Raw genomic sequence first — 18557 nt, forward strand, 5'->3', positions numbered from 1 at the left:
TATATATATATATATATATATATATATATATATATATATATATATATTACAAGTTTACAACAGTCGATTTTACGCGTTTAGACATGTACGTAACCTATTGAATTGTCTGTAAATGTATAAGTGACTTATTGCTGTAATGATAATGTTTTATAGGTTATTTTTTTACTTGCGCCGTGTTTGATGAATGTATAAGCAATGTATCTTTGTTGATAGATATACGATTTCATATTGTTCCTAAATTTTATAGTAGTATTTAGTACATCGCCATTTTCTTTCATATGCATTCGTGCAAGAATGAAAACTAATTGTAATTGTAATACTGAGATATCAAAGGGAGAATAAATGCGCAATATTTGCAGTATGAAAGAAATAATTGATTGTATATTTCGCATTGAACTCATATTTTAATTAATATAACATATGTAACACAGAGTATGTAGTATATAATCATGTATATCATATAGCATTGAAAAATCGAATACACTTATCCGCACGCACGCACACAGGCAGATACGCCCGTACGCACGCAAATACGCGCGTACACGCATACACATAGGCGTGCGCGCCGCACGCGAGCACACACACGCGCGCACGCATGCGGGGACACGTGCCCCGCACGCACTCGCAGACGCAAGCGCGCACATTCGTGTCGCACGTACACCCACGATTACGCGCGTGCGTACGCAAGCAAACATGAATAGACATGACCGGTGACCGGTTGACCGTCGTACTCAAAACTAATTATTTTGAATCATTATTGAAATCATTTAACCGCGGTAAAATTATTGACCTTATACCCAATCAGAGGTCGTGTTACACATAATTCAACCGCGGATAAATGATTTCAACCGCGGTTAAACTATGTGTAACAAGGCCTCTGATTGGGTAAAAGGGCCATAATTTAACCGCGGTTGACTTATTTTTACCGCGGTAAAAATAAATATTTCTAAGTAGGGCCTACGATGGCCAACCATACACGCCCGTAAAATCAAAATCAATATGCAAGTACTGCTGCATTATTACATATTATATATTGATTCAAATCAAGTTGCTGAAATAAGATATATAGAATTTGCTTATTGCAGATTAAGCCTCATGCGAGATGTGTTGCACTTGCACCATCAAAACTAAATGCTACTATATGTGTAAGCAAGAAAAGGGATTCTCTACATGAAAAACGTTTTCTGTCGCATAGCATGCTGCCAACTGCGAGAAATTTATAGCACGTACAGACCGTACTTGAATTCGAATCTATCTACATTAACACTAGTCCGGGAATAAACACACATTACATAACACACTGCATTAGGGGCCTACTAGCGTAACGCGAACATCGGGGAACACGGCCCCACTTATATATATATATATATTCTCTCTTTCCTTCTCTCTTTTCTGCTGCGGCTCGCTCTCTCTCTCTCTCTCTCTCTCATCTCTCTTCTCTCTCTCTTTCTCTCCCCTCTCTCTCTGTCTCTCTCTCTCGCCTCTCTCTCTCTCTCTCTTCTTCTCCATCTTCTCTTCTTCTCACTCTCGCTCTCTCTTCTCTCTCTCTCTCTTCTCTCTCTCTCTCTCCCATATATATATATATATATTATATATATATATATATATATATTATATATATATATATACACGTAGCTAACGTGTCATTACATTCTAATATGGCTGCTTTCTCGACCTTTTGTGAAGACGGATCGCCCGAACGAAACTAGAGACAAGCTTGACTATCCTTGAAATGGCGTCATGCCAGATGCGATCTCTGAAGCTACAGCGCAGCAGCAGCAAGAAGGCAGCAGCAGGAGTTGACATCGGCGACATGCAGGGAGCTGTACCGACGTGCTTCGTCGGCTCCCGTGCATGACGGAATTACAGCAGGCGGGTTCCTGGCGCGCCCACCGCCCGGTGTTAAGCGAAGCACTGCCGGCAACGCATATCTCGATATGATCAAGCCGATGAGGAATTGACGCCGGCCCGACGATTGCGGTGTCGCGTGACGAAGGATCGGTGATCAAATGGCGGCGACTCTCGTGGGCGCGATTACTTTGTGCGACGTTCCCCACGCAGCTGTACTCGAACATACGAGCAAGCCGCCGCGATGCGAGGCATACGGCGCAACTACTTAACGATATTTAAATTTGCCGTTGTTCCTATCACCCTCTCACACGGATCTATTTGCGAAGTATCGAGCACTTAGTCTAGACATGGCCCTAACGCCCTGGTTTTCCCACCGACGTGCGCAATCGAAACGCATTCCCGGAGTCTGCGTCCAGGCGCCATGTCAGCGGGAACCTATAATGTGCGAAGCGGGCGGCTAGTGTGCGCGGCCCTGGCTAAGACGTGAAATTCCGGCTGGGACTCAGCTCCTCCTCCCCTCTCCGTAGCACCTCCTCCCTCCGTGCCTCCTCATCCCTCTCCGGAGCACGTCCTCCCCCTGTGCCTCCTCCTACCTCTCCGTACCACCTCCTTCCCTCCGTGCCTTCTCCTCCTCCCTCTCCGTACTACCTCTTCCCCTCCGTGCCTTCTCCTCCTCCCTCTCCGTACCACCTCCTCCCCTCCGTGTCTCCTCCCTCTCCGTACAACCTCCATCCCTCCGTGCCTTCTCCTCCTCCCTCTCCGTGCCTTCTCCTCCTCCCTCTCCGTGCCTTCTCCTCCTCCCTCTCCGTGCCTTCTCCTCCTCCCTCTCCGTAGCACCTCCTCCTCTCCGTACCACCTCCCCCTCTCCGTACCACCTCCTCTCCGTGCCTTCTTCTCCTCCCTCTCCGTACCACCTCCTCCCCCCCCTGCTGCTGCTGCTGCAGCTTTCTGCTGACTCCCTGCAGGACAGTCTAGCGGAAACAGGCGCGTGCTACCGGTCGATGAATAGCTCCATAGAAATAACAAAGATGAAAAGTGGGCGGGGTCTATTTTTATCCTCCAATCACAGGTCGGAGCAATTCCTCTGTTTAGACGCATGTAAGATGAACCATCTATATATGTAGTCCATCTAGATACGTACCTATGAATAGCGCAGGCACGACTGCCACGCGTAAGCATCCAATCACAACGTTGGCCAACCCTTTTTAGACACGCCTTCGTAAACGTACTGCACTATAAACGTGACCGACGGCAATTTTCATCCAGTGCAGCAGATTTAGGGTATCACTCACTATTATACCAACCTACTCAGCATCCAGTTGATACAAATTACTTTTGAGGCCGTGTTTGAACTAATTAGTGCGTCATACTGAACCAGAGCTTATGACAGACGGGTACATTTCAGAAATGTCTGTTTCTACTGGAACGGAAAAGATGTTAACCACGCAGCGAAAGGTAAAGCAAATGGATATCAGTTTCGATGAATTTAGGAAACGGAATCAATGCTAAAATAAGAAAATTAATATATATATATATATATATATATATATTAATATATTATATATTAATTGTGTTTATGAACAGTTATATGCTATCAAAATAGAATTCATTCGCGATCAGATTGAAATTTTATCCTATCTCTTATATCAACCAACTCTTGCTGTCGGTATCATATCTGTGATTCCGCTAGTATATCATATTCTATTACTGTCTTACAGAGCTCAAAACCGTTGATGGAAAAGAAACGAAGAGCAAGGATTAACAGGTGTCTAACAGAATTGGAGTTCCTTATTCTTGATGCTAGGAAGAACGAAGTGAGTTCATACCTACAATGATCGTATTATATGTTCAACTATACTATTATGGCCAGCCGAATACAAAACGGATTTTTCCATGTCCTCCGCTTCACCGTCTCTCTCGCGCGCGCGCTCTCTCTCTCTCTCTCTCTCTCTCTCTCTCTCTCTCTCTCTCTCTCTCTGCTCTCTCTCTCTCTTTCTTCTCTCTTTCGCGCGGCTCGCTCTCTCTCTCTCTCTCTCTCTCTCTCTCTCTCTCTCTCTTTCTCTCCACCTCTCTCTCTGTCCTCTCTCTCGACCTTCTCTCTCTCTCTCTCTCTTCCCATCTTCTCTTCTCTCACTCTCGCTCTCTCTTCTCTCTCTCTCTCTTCTCTCTCTCTCTCATCCCATATATATATATATATATATATATATATATATATATTATATTATATATATTATATTACACGTACGCTAACGTGGTATTACATCTAATATGGCTGCTCTTCTCGACCTTTTGTTGAAGACGGAATCGCCCGAACGAAACTAGAGAAAGCTTGACATCTTGAAATGGCGTCATGCAGATGCGATTCTGAAGCTACGCGCAGCAGCAGCAAGAAGCAGCAGCAGAGGACATCGCGAATGCAGGGAGCGTACCGACGTGCCTTCGTCGGCTCCCGTGCATGACGGAATTACAGCAGGCGGGTTCCTGGCCGCCGCCCAACCGCCCGGTGTTAACGAACACTGCCCGGCAACGCATATCTCGATATGATTCAAGCCGAGAGAATTTGACTGCCGGCCCGACGATTGCGGTGTCGCGCTGACGAAGGATCGGTTGATCCAAATGGCGGCACTACTCGTGGGCGCGGATACTTTGTGCCGACGTCCCGCAAGCAGCTGACGAAACATCGAGCAAGCGCCCGATGCGACGGCATACGGCGCAAACTACTTACGATATTTAAATTTGCCGTTGTTCCTATCACCCTCTCACACGCGATCTATTCTGCGAGTATCGAGCATTCAGTCTAGACATGCCTAACGCCCTCGGTTTTCCCACCGACGTGCGCAATCGAACGCATTCCCGAGTCTGCGTCCAGGCGCCATGTCGCGGAACCTTAATGTGCGAAGCGGGCGGCTAGTGTGGCGGCCTCTGTAAGACGTGAAATTCCGCTGGACTCAGATATATATATATATATATATTATATATATATATATATATATATATATATATTATATATATTAAAGTTGTACACAGTCGATTTACGCGTTTAGACATTCGTACTGTAACCTATTGAAATTGTCTGTTAATGTATAAGTACTTATTGCTGTAATGATAATGTTTATAAAGTGTTATTTTCTTTTACTTTGCGCCTGTGCTTTTGCATGAATGTATAAGCAATGTTTCTTTTGTTTTGCATAGATTATTACGATTTCATATTGTTCCTTTAAATTTTATAGTAGTATTTAGTACATCGCATTTTCTTTCATTATGCATTCGTGGCCGAAGAATGAAAAACTAATTGTAATGATTACTGGAATATCATAAGGCGTAGAATAATAGCGCAATATTTGCAGTATGAAAGAAATAATTGTTGTATATTTTCGCATTGAACTCATATTTTAATTAATAATACATATGTTAACACAGAGTATGTAGTATACAACATTTATATCATATTAGCATTGAAAAATTCGAATACACTTATCCCGCCCACGCACGCACACAGCCAGATACGCCCTGTACGCACGCAAAAATACGCGCGATACACGCATACACATAGGCGTGCGCGCCCAGCACTGCCGAGCACACACACGCGCGCACGCATGCGCGGGGACACGTGCCCGCACGCACTCGTCATGACGCAAGCTGCGCGCACATTCGTGCTTCGCCACGTCACACGGATTACGCGCGTGCGTACGCAAGCAAACATAATAGACGATGACCGGTGACGCGGTGACCGTCGTACTCAAAAACTAATTTTATTTTGAATCATTATATGAAATCATTTAACCGCTGGTTAAAAATTATTGACCTTATACCCAATCAGAGGTCGTGTTACACATAAAAACCGCGGATAATATGATTTCAACCGCGGTTAAACTATGTGTAACAAGGCCTCTGATTGGGTAAAAGGGCCATAATTTACGCGGCTTGACTTATTTTTACGCGCGGTAAAATAAATATTTCTAAGTAGGGCCTACGATGCCAACCATACACGCCCGTAAAATCAAAATCAATAATGCAAGTACTGCTGCATTATTACATAATTTATATATTGATTCAAATCAAGTTGCTGAAATAAGATATATAGAATTTGCTATTGCAGATTAAGCCTCATGCGAGCATGTGTTGCACTTGCACCATCAAAACTAAATGCTACTATACGTGTAAGCAAGAAAAGGGATTCTCTACATGAAAACGTTTTCTGTCGCATAGCATGCTGCCAATGCGACTGAGAAATTTATAGCACGTACAGACCGTACTTGAATTCGAATCTATCTACATTAAACACTAGTCCGGGAATAAACACACATTACATAACACACTGCATTAGGGCCTACTAGTCGTAACGCGAACATCGGGGAACACGGCCCCACTTATTATATATATATATTGTATAACCATATTATCATTTAATATATATATATATATTGTATAACATATTATTATATATATATATATATATATATTTATTGTATAACATATTATATATATATATATATATATATTGTATAACAAATATATATAATATTTGTCATTATTCACCCCTGATATATATATATGACAAATGATCTTTGTGCGTTTCCATCTAACAACTATCTGTATTCAAGCACTTGCGGATGTCACTATCCCGGACTCATGACGTCATCTAGCCGTTCGCGCATTTATAGCGACCGACTCCGTGTATGGAGTAATTGCCTGATCTCACGCTGGTGAGATTTTCGCTGTGAGCGAGCACAGACAGGCGATCACTGCTGCGAGAAATAAAGCATCGCTTTCCGACAGTCAACAGCACTGCTAATGATACCGGCACAATGCATAGCGGCTCGTCGCTCGTAAATAAAGCATCGCTTTCGCGCAGTCAACAGCCCTGCTAATGATACCGCCACAATGCCGCGTGTGGGAACAGGAATCGCATGTATTCTTGTCGGTGACCCGCCGAGTAAGGCGTACGAACAAGCACGCGGGGCTAGGGTACATAATAAGCTATAATAACCGGCCGCGATTGTCTTAATTCCCTTGTCCGGACCACTCGTCTTGGACTAATACTCTCGAATCGCACTCACTTGAGTCTTGAGCCGCTTTTGCGCGCGCCGAAAATAAAAGGCTTTACCACTTCGCCTGAGATAATGATGTTGGAGCTATGCACGCGACAAGGCGTTCAGCTTGTCATGAATGCCTTTACACCACCGTCTTACGCCGTAAGTGACTCTTTTCTTTCTCTCACTATGATATCGAAGGGAAGACAATAATAGAGCTACGGCAAACATTTTGTTAGCCCGAGGTTAACTGGGAATAGCATCTCGTGCCGATTAGTATAGGATCACTATGTATACTATGCTGAGTTGTGGTGATATTGTGTACCTCAATAAGATAGATAGCTGCTCAATACTGGGGTATAATGTGTAGTAAAGATATCGATGAAAAAGAAATAAAGATATAAACTCAATAATAAAGATATAAGGTGTAAAGATAAAGAGTTCGTAATTCATACACGCAGTTTCTCCACATGTCGTATTATATGATTGTAGAATATTGTTTCCTGTTTACTTCATATGCATAACCCCCATTTCTAATATACATTCACACATTTTCCTATCTCTGAAGAGATAGACTCGTAGATGAAAAATCACTCACAAGGTCAATAGGTGACTCATAGGTGACAACGTATGCATCAATGGCGCAGAAATAACAATTAGGAATATAAGCGCATAGAATGCATAACAAGCGCAGCTGACTGTACAAAAATATTTTTATTCACAGAATAGCATAACAAGCCAATATTAATTACCATTTTGAAATATAAATTACAAAAGATCAACTAGAGCGCCCAACACACACAATTTCATAGGAAACAAGGCACGACCAATGACAGAAGCCGTATAAATTGATAAAAGAAAAACAAGAAATTAACAAGGTGCTGCACAAAATCAATCAATGAAACCAGAGGAGTTGAATCCTACAACCATTAAAATTAACCAAATTATAGGACATAGATTACTATAACCTAGTCAAAACGTGTACTCACATTTTTCGAGAGCACACAAACGACTAATTCATATAAGGAAAACTTCGGATGAAGACTCGGTTATACTATTAACAGCTACCCTCTGTTAGGTGAGTGACCACACCAGAGGGAAATAACCGAAACACGTTTTTTGGTTTCCCAGTTTCATTAGATCAGTTCAAAGAAATAAATCCATAGATGCGACACGCGTCACACATTGACACTGGTTGACACTTACGGTCGACTGGTTGACACTTGCGGGTAACTGGACGTATAGATTTGTCTGTGTCATTCCAAGTAGTTTAATATCATTAACACGTCCAGAGTTTGACAAATGTCTATGTGATGCACTGCCTCACCTGTTTGTTTATAAATTGGCAGCAGGGACGTACTTTGAGTTTTTACTTTGAGCTTTTCTTCTTCTAAAAGCTAGCGAATGTCTGTCAGAAATATAGTCCCCACTTAAGCTCCTATTCCTTAATTTCCTATGCAGTCTATCACCTGTTTATGCATCACACTAAACATACCAGTAGGCCCTACGCTGCTTTTGCTAAATCTTTCTCTGCTAAATGAAAGATCCTATGATAAGACAATTGACATTTGTATAATGAATACACGAGGTTTCGAAAGTGAGACTGCGCAACTTGGTTACAAAAAGCCATGAATTAGCAGAATCGCGTGCGACGAAGCTCATAAGAATATGTAAAAATCGTTGTTCGTCTCTACACCTGTCAGTGAGCGGATAGGTAGGATGTGTGCATGGGCAAGAAATATAGCAATGCGAAAATCACGCTACGTGATTAGAGAAACATACCCGTGTAATATTCAATTAAATATTGTACGCCATCAAATCAGCACACGCAACATTGTAACAACGAGTTGATTAAAATCCGCTGTAAAATTTCACGACCACTTTCATAAAAAATAACATAGCATGACATTAAATTGATCGCATCAGATGACATTTAACATATCAATATATACGCGCGTATTCAACGCTAACATATCAAAGCTCGTAAACCAAAATGACTTTTTTCAAGGACAAATACTAACCTCATGCTGTCTAGAAATCGATGACGTTCAACTTACATGCAATTCAATTATCTACACGCATGACTATATAATAACTCATTTATTCCTTTGTTATATTAATTAGGCACGTAAAAGCATGGACGTGTTGTTAAGACAATCAGAGCACATGAAATTCTGGACGGCTGAACGGTGTGTCAGTCTATTTGACGCGCAGGAATCACACAAGTTACTACCGTATCAGTTAGGATGGGAAAACAATTTATGGCTAACCATACACACCCTCACTCGCTTCCTCAGACGTCCACGCGTTCATGCCGAATATACGTTAGACCTTCATTTAGATGGAATTAAATTCCAAAATGGCGTTCGGTTGTACGTGGACCGAGGATACGAGTTGTCAGCCATCGTATCTGGTAGTGAGGTAAACAAATTAGACAGATATTCTTTGCCAGAATATAGCAGGTGGGCGGGGAGTGCACCGACTTTCACGTCAGCTTCTTACAATTAATTATGTGGTAGCAATTACCCACGGGAAACGTTCTACAGTGCGAATTACAACGGACATAATACAAACATCGAACATTTGTGTGGTTAAATGCCGGCCGGCATTAATATAAAATCGTCGTATAGCACCTATTAGCTCTAGACCATTATAAACACACTAACATGTTGTTACCTTCTATAAGTGACCGTTACGATAACAGTTATCACATGTAACAATCATCAGGAGATGAACAAGCACAAGCGGAAACTTCGCCGAGTAGAAAGCGGTGCTATTTCTCACATCCATTAATCGTCACTAGTGTATTAATAACATTAATTCACAGTCGCAATGTCGCACAAGTCATTAACGGGTCGACCCAGAAATCCCAACATCGTACCCTGTCTCATGAGTACTATGTGTGTACAACAACATTTAGTGATTTTAGTGGGTACAAAACGTATGAGCTATATACCAAAATCGTTCATGCGCCTAGAAAAGTTCATCATATACGCTGACATTACTAACATATCAAAATTCAGGAGTGTGAAGTTTAAATTGCATATGGTTCGAGTCAACCTGAGCGATGATTACGAGATGGTGCATTCAAAGCATCCGTTTTTATCACATTAATTAACCATATTAATTAAAGTCGTTTCAACGCATAAATCTTTCTTGACGAAAGAGCATCATAGCATGTTTACAGCACAGATATAGCATCATACAATCATCTACTGATACGAAAAAAATTCCATGCAATCACGGTTATATTCTAACCTTTCGTAACTCGAATTTACGATATGCCTTTCAGTTTGCTGCGTGGCACCAGCCTGTGTTCGTGAAGGGTGGGTGACGGACTTCATACGGTGGATGAGGTACTGATGTAGTTGAACACTTGCAGCGGTAGTTCCTTCACGAACATTCCTGTCTCAGTCGGATAAAGCTACAACACAGGAAACACCGAATATGTAAGTTCACGCGAACGCATATGCAGCCACCGACGCACCGAGAGGAGTGTAACAACAGAATTTTAGGCGTATTTGTGATAATTTGACGTCATAGGCATACGTTTCCCACAGTTCTGAAAGCAATGCAGTTGGTGCGAGCGGTTAATTGGGGATTAGTTAAGCATAAGTCATGTAGGAATGGCGCGCAATACACAACTGCCATTCTAACGCCGTTGATTCAGGAACTATTTGAAATATAACGATCGTTCAAGTTAAAAACCGACTGGTTTGACAATGTTCGTTTTAAACAACTTAGTTTAACAACTCAAACAAAGTTTTAAAAATAACCCGTGGAATGTTACACCAGCAAGAAACGTCCATTAGCCTACATCGTGGCAAGCTACATGTAAACGAAACAATTACGCAATAGCAATAGGAATTAGGAAAAGCATGTGCACCGTGTGCGGCCGGGGCCGTATCTGTATTCGAAAACGCGAGCACAAATTATTGGACGTCGATTTCATTTCATGGAAAACAGTAATACTATTCAACCTTTGTGCATGTGATAGCGTGCGTGTGCAAAGGCGCGTGTTTGTGAGCATACTAGTATCGGAAGTAGATAATAGGGATATATTCCCAGTTGATGAACGAGGCAACACCCTCTATTAACTTACGCAAGCACACGCACGCACGCACACACACGCACGCACGTACACACACGCACGCACGCACACACACGCATGCATCCCCCCACACACACACGCGCGAACGCCCACGCATGCACACACACACACGCACGCACGCACACACACGCATGCATCCCCCCGTCCACACACACACGCTCGCGCCCACACACACACGTACACACGCACACACACGCATGCATCCCCCCGCCCACACACACACGCACGCGCCCACACACACACGCACGTACACACACACACACGCACGAGCCAACACACACACGCACGCACGCACGCACACGCATGCATCCCCCCGCCCACACACACACGCGCGAATGCCCACGCACACACGTACACACACACACGCACGCACGCGCATGCATCCCCCCGCCCACACACACACGCGCGAGTGCCCACGCACACACGTACACACACACGCACGCACGCACGCACGCACGCACGCACACACGAGAAGCTCCTGTAAGTATTTTGCCTACCACCGACAATCCGTGTTGCAGTACATGATGCATGATTGTATCATGATTACATATTACAATAATGATTTCCTTGCGAATATTTGGTTGTTTAGATATCCAGTGGCGGATCCGGGGTGGGGGGCGCACAGGGGGCGGTCGCCCCCCCCTAGAATTTAGTCCTCTCTAGTACTAAACATCTCCCCTCGGGCGCTTCGTGCCCTTGAGCCCTTGAGCCCATGATTCGCCCCTCCCCCCCTTTAGAATTCACTTCTGGACCCGCCACTCGATATCTGCTTTTCATACATTGTAATGCAGGCTGTTAACAAAATAACAAACAAGGAACAAGAAAAATAACCAAACAGAGTTAGGTCTTGGTTAATTTTGTCATCTGGTCATGCAAGCAATGTCGCACCACAAGTGGTGCTGTTAGTTTTATAGTAGAACTGTAAGCGTCATGAAATAACCATTAGCAATGCCTTAGACAACCAAAGCCGACAGATTCCACTACGCGCAAACACATGCGAAATTAAATATGCAGCAATGCATGTACGTGCTGCGTACAAACTCACTCCATGAATCTCCCCGACTGTGTTCTAGTAGAAGGCCTAATCTGACGAGGTACGATTGTTACAACAATCACTGGAACCTATCAGGAAAATTTCAACAGAAACATCGACAGTCTAACAGCAACTACTAAAGTGTGGGGCATTACGCCTATGGTTGCATGGCCATCGTTCTCTCGAAAAAATTATTTTTACTGCGGTAGAAATAATTCAACCACGGTTAAATTATGGCCCTTTTACCTAATCAGAGGCCTTGTTCCACATAATTTAACATTTATCTGCAGTTAAATTATGTGTAACAAGGACTCTGATTGGGTAAAAGGCCAATAATTTCGCCGCGGTTAAATTATTTTTGTCGCAGTAAAAATAATTATTTCCGAGTACGATGGCCAACCATATACGCCTTTCTTACCACATTTTGCTCTACCGTGACCAGCTACACAGACGTGCAGTGTGAAGACGGTAAAGAAAAATGAAACCGTTTTACTAGTATTAACACATGTATTAATAACATGCAGTAGTAACATGAAAAACACCATACGCCCTATACGCCATACTAAATATTACACATTTAAATGCATCTCTAGTTCATTTACTACCAGACAGGCTATTCAGTATAGTAGTATTATAACACCTATTTAGTAATAGAGATTGACGAAGACATCTGTATTATGTTTATAATAGCTCCCACATACATTGCTGTGATACACAAACAAAAGCAAGTATAACTACACAGCAGGCATACAGACGATAGTGAGACACACATAGCAAGGTGAAAAGCTACAAAGTAGACACAAAGATGATGTTAACAACCATACCTACAACAACGTGGTCACGTCTGTAGGGCTAAACATCACACACATTGGTGCAAGTTATGTACAACGAGTACAACGATTTTATTTACAACAAACACACTACCTAGACGTAATTTACACGACAAAAAATAGCTTCTCTCTAGCATGTGTGTCACATGCATGTCGAGTCGACAACTCTATGAGGGTTAGCACAGTGTACACACAAACACACACACACATGTATGTGACAGATACCGTGTGCAGCGTGTGCAGAGAAAAACAATCGCGGTGCGACGGAAATAAGATACGTACATTTTCGATGAGAGCCGAGAGCTTCTCGACCATGTCGTTGTAGTTGTTCTTCATGGACTCGTGGTACTCTGCCTGCTCGGCCCCGATCAGCTTGGCATTCAGCTCTAGAGCGTCACCGCACACGTGAACGAACGCCCTGCATACACACAAACACACACTAAAGTTACGATATGTCAATACACAAGCCTCCAGCAGACATGTGTGGAGCAGCATTTCACCTTAATTTCATTCCTTTTTGTGCGACGGACGTACCCTCAAGTTAAGAAACACCAACACGGTGCTCATATGAACGTGGAGATAAATTGAGAGGAATATGTTGTGATATTCATTGTGATGACGTAATTGCTGTGATGTCTACGACTGTGCCAATCTCGACGTTAATCGCAATTAACATACTGGTATTTATAATATTACATTAATTAATTTTGATGTTGTGGAACAGACTAGGCATACCTAAATGCTTCTTTCAGACTCTTGATGTGTTCTTTATCGTATTTCTTCTCCATTTCCTTCCCCAAGAATGTATTTGCATAAGCTAATGGACCAGCATGGACCTGTAATAAAAGCATAGGTTTTAATTATCGATACAATAAAATAACATAAATGAGTTATGTAAGAATATATATTTTACTAGCTGCTAGCTTAGTCGTGGTGCCACTGTTTCATATAAACACAGTTTCATGAAGCTACAAAATCAAGTCAGTGCTAATCAAAGTTTAACAAAATACATATGCACACATTACCTTGTGCTAGCATACAGCTTACCTTCACGCTAACGAATACTAGCGCACTACTTACTTACATACTAAACAAACATAGAGATTAGCTGCATATACAACATATATAATTATTATATTATATTATATTATATATATTAATATATCATATTATTATAATATTATTATATATGATATAAATATAATATATATATATATAATATTATTAGATATCATTGCACACAGTGGAGTGTGCGGCGTGCGTGTACCTGCACACTGACGCTGCCCTGTAGTCGTAGCTGCAGCTTGATCATGTCATGAGGCTCTCGCAGTAGCACCTCGTTCAGCTCACACACACGGTTGTGCATCTCATCGATGGCCACCTCTAGTGGCGCGAGGTTCACGACTTCCTTCCCAAAGACGGGCACGCGCTTCTTCACGTAGGGGAAGCTGTGCAGAGCTACAATGCACGACAGGAAAGTTGGTGTCAGTCTACACTGAGACTGCGAAATGGAGCAGTGAGCAAGTGTACGCAGTTGTGCTTTTGTCGTAATGTCCAGTTACTGAATTATAGGTTATTTACTGATTTAAGATATGTATATAGCCTTGAAATAATAATAATAAGCACCTAAAATTATAATTATGTATTTTATAAATATATGATTAAATATAAGGATTGATTGAAATGTATTATTAATGTTATACCTGTATACGGGACATCATATTTAGAATTCATTTTCTGATATAAAATATTCATATACAGTTTACTATATCAACCGCCAAAGACAAGCAGAGACTACAACACTGGATGTTAGTGATATTGATGCCTTACTCGTCAGAATAGTCCGGCGTTTGCATTGCTCTTCCAGTAATCCGTGCGCTTTCTTACTGTTAGGGATGAATGGCGTTTCATACACAAAGTGCCTGATGTTGTTGTTTCGCTCAAAATCTGTGATTCTCTCATCACCTTCTTGGTCCTTGAAGAATGGTCGTACAAACGATATTTGTATGTAAGCAAACTTCGGATCTAACTCTGTCGGGTCAACCTATAAAAGTAGAAAATTCCACTGAGTACAAGATATGACAATTTCAGTATTCGTAAAAAAATACATGATGCAATAAAAGCATCATCAGATAGATCATCGACTAGAAGTGAAAGATCGACATTAAGAGCAGCTCACACTCACAAGCAATGATATAGAAATACATGCTTATAGAGAGAAAAAATATAAGAAATATTAAATCATCTCTAAAACATATAGAGTTAAAGTAATTACGTCACCATAAATAGTAAAAGTAAAAAAAACATTTCCACTTTCTCACAAAATGTAAGTAATTCTGTTCACTTTTTATGGTTAAATTGCTGCATTATACTTCCTATTTTACTATATTGTTCGATGTAAACATATACTCATGACTCATACATAGCCCATAGCAAGCAATTAATTTCAGGATCATAATATCAAATCGTCCAGGTTTTTTTTGATTTTTAACTAGTTGAGAAACAATCTTATCAGGTAAGAATTTGACGATACATTTAATCCCATTAGTACTTACTTTTAATGTAAAAAAATGACAAATTAAAAAACAACAATGCATTTTTAGACAATTAACTGAAGGGAAGACTCACCACTATCAGATACTTTACTCGTACGCCTCCGGAACAAAGTGATGCAACTAACTACTGCTGCCTGCTACACTGACTAACACGCTGATACAGACTATGAGTATGAACACATAGTTAGAACTATACTCTGGTAAACCCATACATGCACAGCACTTACAGGGTTCGAGTCCTGGATAAGCTTGACTGTATCCTTGCCGTACTTCTCCGAGTAGAGATTTCGCAGCCGCTCAGAGATCTCGGCCAAATTCGTCACTTTCGGCTCCTTGTATATGTACTCTTTGCCATCCTCCATGTCGAAATGCTGTCGAAAATTATCCACAAATGTCAGACACGCCCGAACTACTACGTATCATTGTAATTGCCTAGTTATGCGAATGTTAGCAGAGTCTTATAAACGCGTGTAAAACACGAACGTACACTGAATCAACCACTACATATAAGATAGATGAAGATGTGTCAGCCTAGTGCTAACGCTTTCTTTTCTGCTACTGCAGTGAGTTCAGAAGCATAGACATTCCCTGTTGCCTCTACTCACACTGATTGAGAACTTCACATTACTCACATTACATGATAACGATTTACTGGATTACGCTATGAACTCTTTGTCGCTGTGCAGTAATAGAGGCAAAGCTAAATCCAGTTGACCACTTTCTAGAACTGCCCACTTAATGTTTTTATTTTTTTGTTTTGTTTACCTGTCCGTAGAAGGCCACGCGGAAGAAGGTGCCGAGGAGTCGCTTGCCTTGCTGCAGCACGTCCACAACCTTGCTGTAGGCCTGGTGAAGCTTGCCGTACGCCTCCGAGATTGCCTGCAGTCAGCCACACGCACACGTTCCAAAATGTTAGCGATTATATTTAATTATATATTTTTTATAATATCATTATACGAAGATAAGCAGCAAATGCACAACTTGGATCGTCACGAGAGACAGCACAAGAAACGGCTTCATTCGTATGGCACAACTATAAAGCTGCTAAAACTACCCTCAAAACAAAACATACCCCTCTCCCTACTGCCCTTTTTCGCTATTGACATGCAATTGCAAGCTTGCCATACTTTTTTTCTAGAACCATAAATCTGGATCACACATTCTATAATGGAGGTGCTATTGCACGAATGGATGGTCTTATTTGTACTCATGTACACAGTAATATCTGCAACGTGCCTCTTAAATATTACACTTTCCCTACCACCTTTCAATCTCTGAATTATATACCAACTTTTAACAATCTAGCTCAAACAAAATTGATAAAGTTGTCGACAAAATAACAGATGAACAGCACCAGTTACTAGTGATTACTACCGGTTACAGTAACGGCTACTAACAGCTACTAATGGTTACTACCAGTTATAGTAACAGTTACTAACAGCTACTAATGGTTACTACCAGTTACAGTAACAGCTACTAATGGTTACTACCTGGTAGTTCCTTTGCTTTTCATAGATGGGAATGATGAGTTTGTAGACCTCTCCCATCATCTCCCAGCGCTCTGCCTTGTCTAGCGAGTAAGCACACATCTCTAACTTCTCCACTAGTGTGTCCTACAAGGTAAAGGAGAAGCAAAATCAGTCATACGTCAGATCGACGATACAACACATTCAGATAAGTAATAAAATACACTTGCTAGAATAATTTTACTACAATATAACAGCAATGGCATGGCTAACACACCAGAACTAACGAAGACTATAGAATGGTAGGTAAATTAGATCATTAAACTTAACTCGTTAACCTTAATTTAACTATAACACCATTATCATGAGTGTATGAATATTGAACTTGACATACATAGGTTCACGTTGATACTTAATTACTGTTCACAATCTAACAGTAAATTTTACCTTGTGAGAAATCACCACGTATTAGCAATACTGCAGCTCACCTCTGTGTATTTATTATTATATTATTATTACCTCTGTGTATTTATTATTATATTATTATTACCTCTGTGTAGGAGATGTCCTGCATGCTGCCAGCATCCTCCTTCATATTCGACTCATCTACGCTGATGTTAGGAGACATGTTCACGAAGGCTGAACAGCCGAGGCTATACACGCCTGTTATAAATACCAAAGCAGCAAGGGTTATACACACCTGTTATATAAATAAGAGAGCAGTATGGACTACATGCAATTATCAAAAATCATAAAGCTGTATGGACTACACTCACTTATTTGCAGAGCAGTATAGACTACATACACCTATTATAAATGACAGAGAAGCATGGACTTTACACACCTGCCATACATTACAGAGTGGCATAGCTATACACAACTGTTATAAATTACATAGTTGCATGGACTATACACACCTATTATATATTACAGAATAGCATGTGGCTATAGACAACTGTCCCAATTGATAATCGACCCAGGACCACACATACACGATGCTACATCTTCATCGTAAAAACACTTTCTGAATTAGAATCGATTCACTTCGAAGAAACCGATATTGCTCACAGCGACGCAATCTAGACTCGAGACGATTCTCCGCGCACCCACCTTTTCGTTTGAGGTACTCGGCCACCAGGGCGGCGATGTGCATGTAGCAGTGGGCGACCTCGGACAGGTTTCCGTAGTGGCCGTGTATGCGTGCCATGTTCTCAAGCCAGGTGTGTCGTAGCTCGGGCGTGCTCGCGTACGAGTTAGCGAGGCTGTGCTGCAGGTCTACAAGCATCTCCGGGTCGTTCTCGTGCTCCTTCATCTGTGGTGGCGTGAAGCACATGTACATAGTACACACAGACACGTACACACACAGACACACACACACAGAGACACACACGCACACGCATGCGCGCGCACGCACGCACGCACGAACACACACACACAAACACACATATCTCTGGGTCGTTCTCGTGCTCCTTCATCTGTGGTGGCGTGAAGCACATGTACATAGTACACACAGACACGTACACACACAGACACACACACACAGAGACACACACGCACACGCATGCGCGCGCACGCACGCACGCACGAACACACACACACACACACACACATATCTCTGGGTCGTTCTCGTGCTCCTTCATCTGTGGTGGCGTGAAGCACATGTACATAGTACACACAG

General features: G+C 41.9%; 1 protein-coding gene and 1 long non-coding RNA gene across 2 annotated transcripts in view; one reads left to right on the forward strand and one right to left on the reverse strand.

The window, feature by feature from the left end:
- The first annotated feature begins 3049 nt into the window (after positions 1-3049).
- LOC106808483 lies at positions 3050-4210 on the forward strand. Its single transcript, XR_001393780.1, has 3 exons — positions 3050-3306; positions 3570-3665; positions 4150-4210. It is a non-coding gene; the product is annotated as an uncharacterized LOC106808483 (long non-coding RNA).
- A 5987-nt stretch (positions 4211-10197) lies between these two features.
- LOC106808474 (dedicator of cytokinesis protein 9-like) overlaps positions 10198-18557 on the reverse strand; it is a gene marked incomplete in the record, with an annotated part of 57933 nt that continues 49573 nt past the window's right edge. Inside the window, 10 exon segments of the mRNA XM_014811209.1 lie at positions 10198-10308; positions 13141-13276; positions 13594-13694; positions 14126-14316; positions 14689-14902; positions 15641-15784; positions 16179-16292; positions 16904-17026; positions 17430-17542; positions 17990-18191. Coding sequence (XP_014666695.1) covers positions 10225-10308; positions 13141-13276; positions 13594-13694; positions 14126-14316; positions 14689-14902; positions 15641-15784; positions 16179-16292; positions 16904-17026; positions 17430-17542; positions 17990-18191 — 1422 coding nt within the window.

Source organism: Priapulus caudatus, unplaced genomic scaffold (genome assembly GCF_000485595.1).
Source record: "Priapulus caudatus unplaced genomic scaffold, Priapulus_caudatus-5.0.1 Scaffold280, whole genome shotgun sequence".
Taxonomy (NCBI): Eukaryota; Metazoa; Priapulida; class Priapulimorpha; order Priapulimorphida; family Priapulidae; genus Priapulus; species Priapulus caudatus.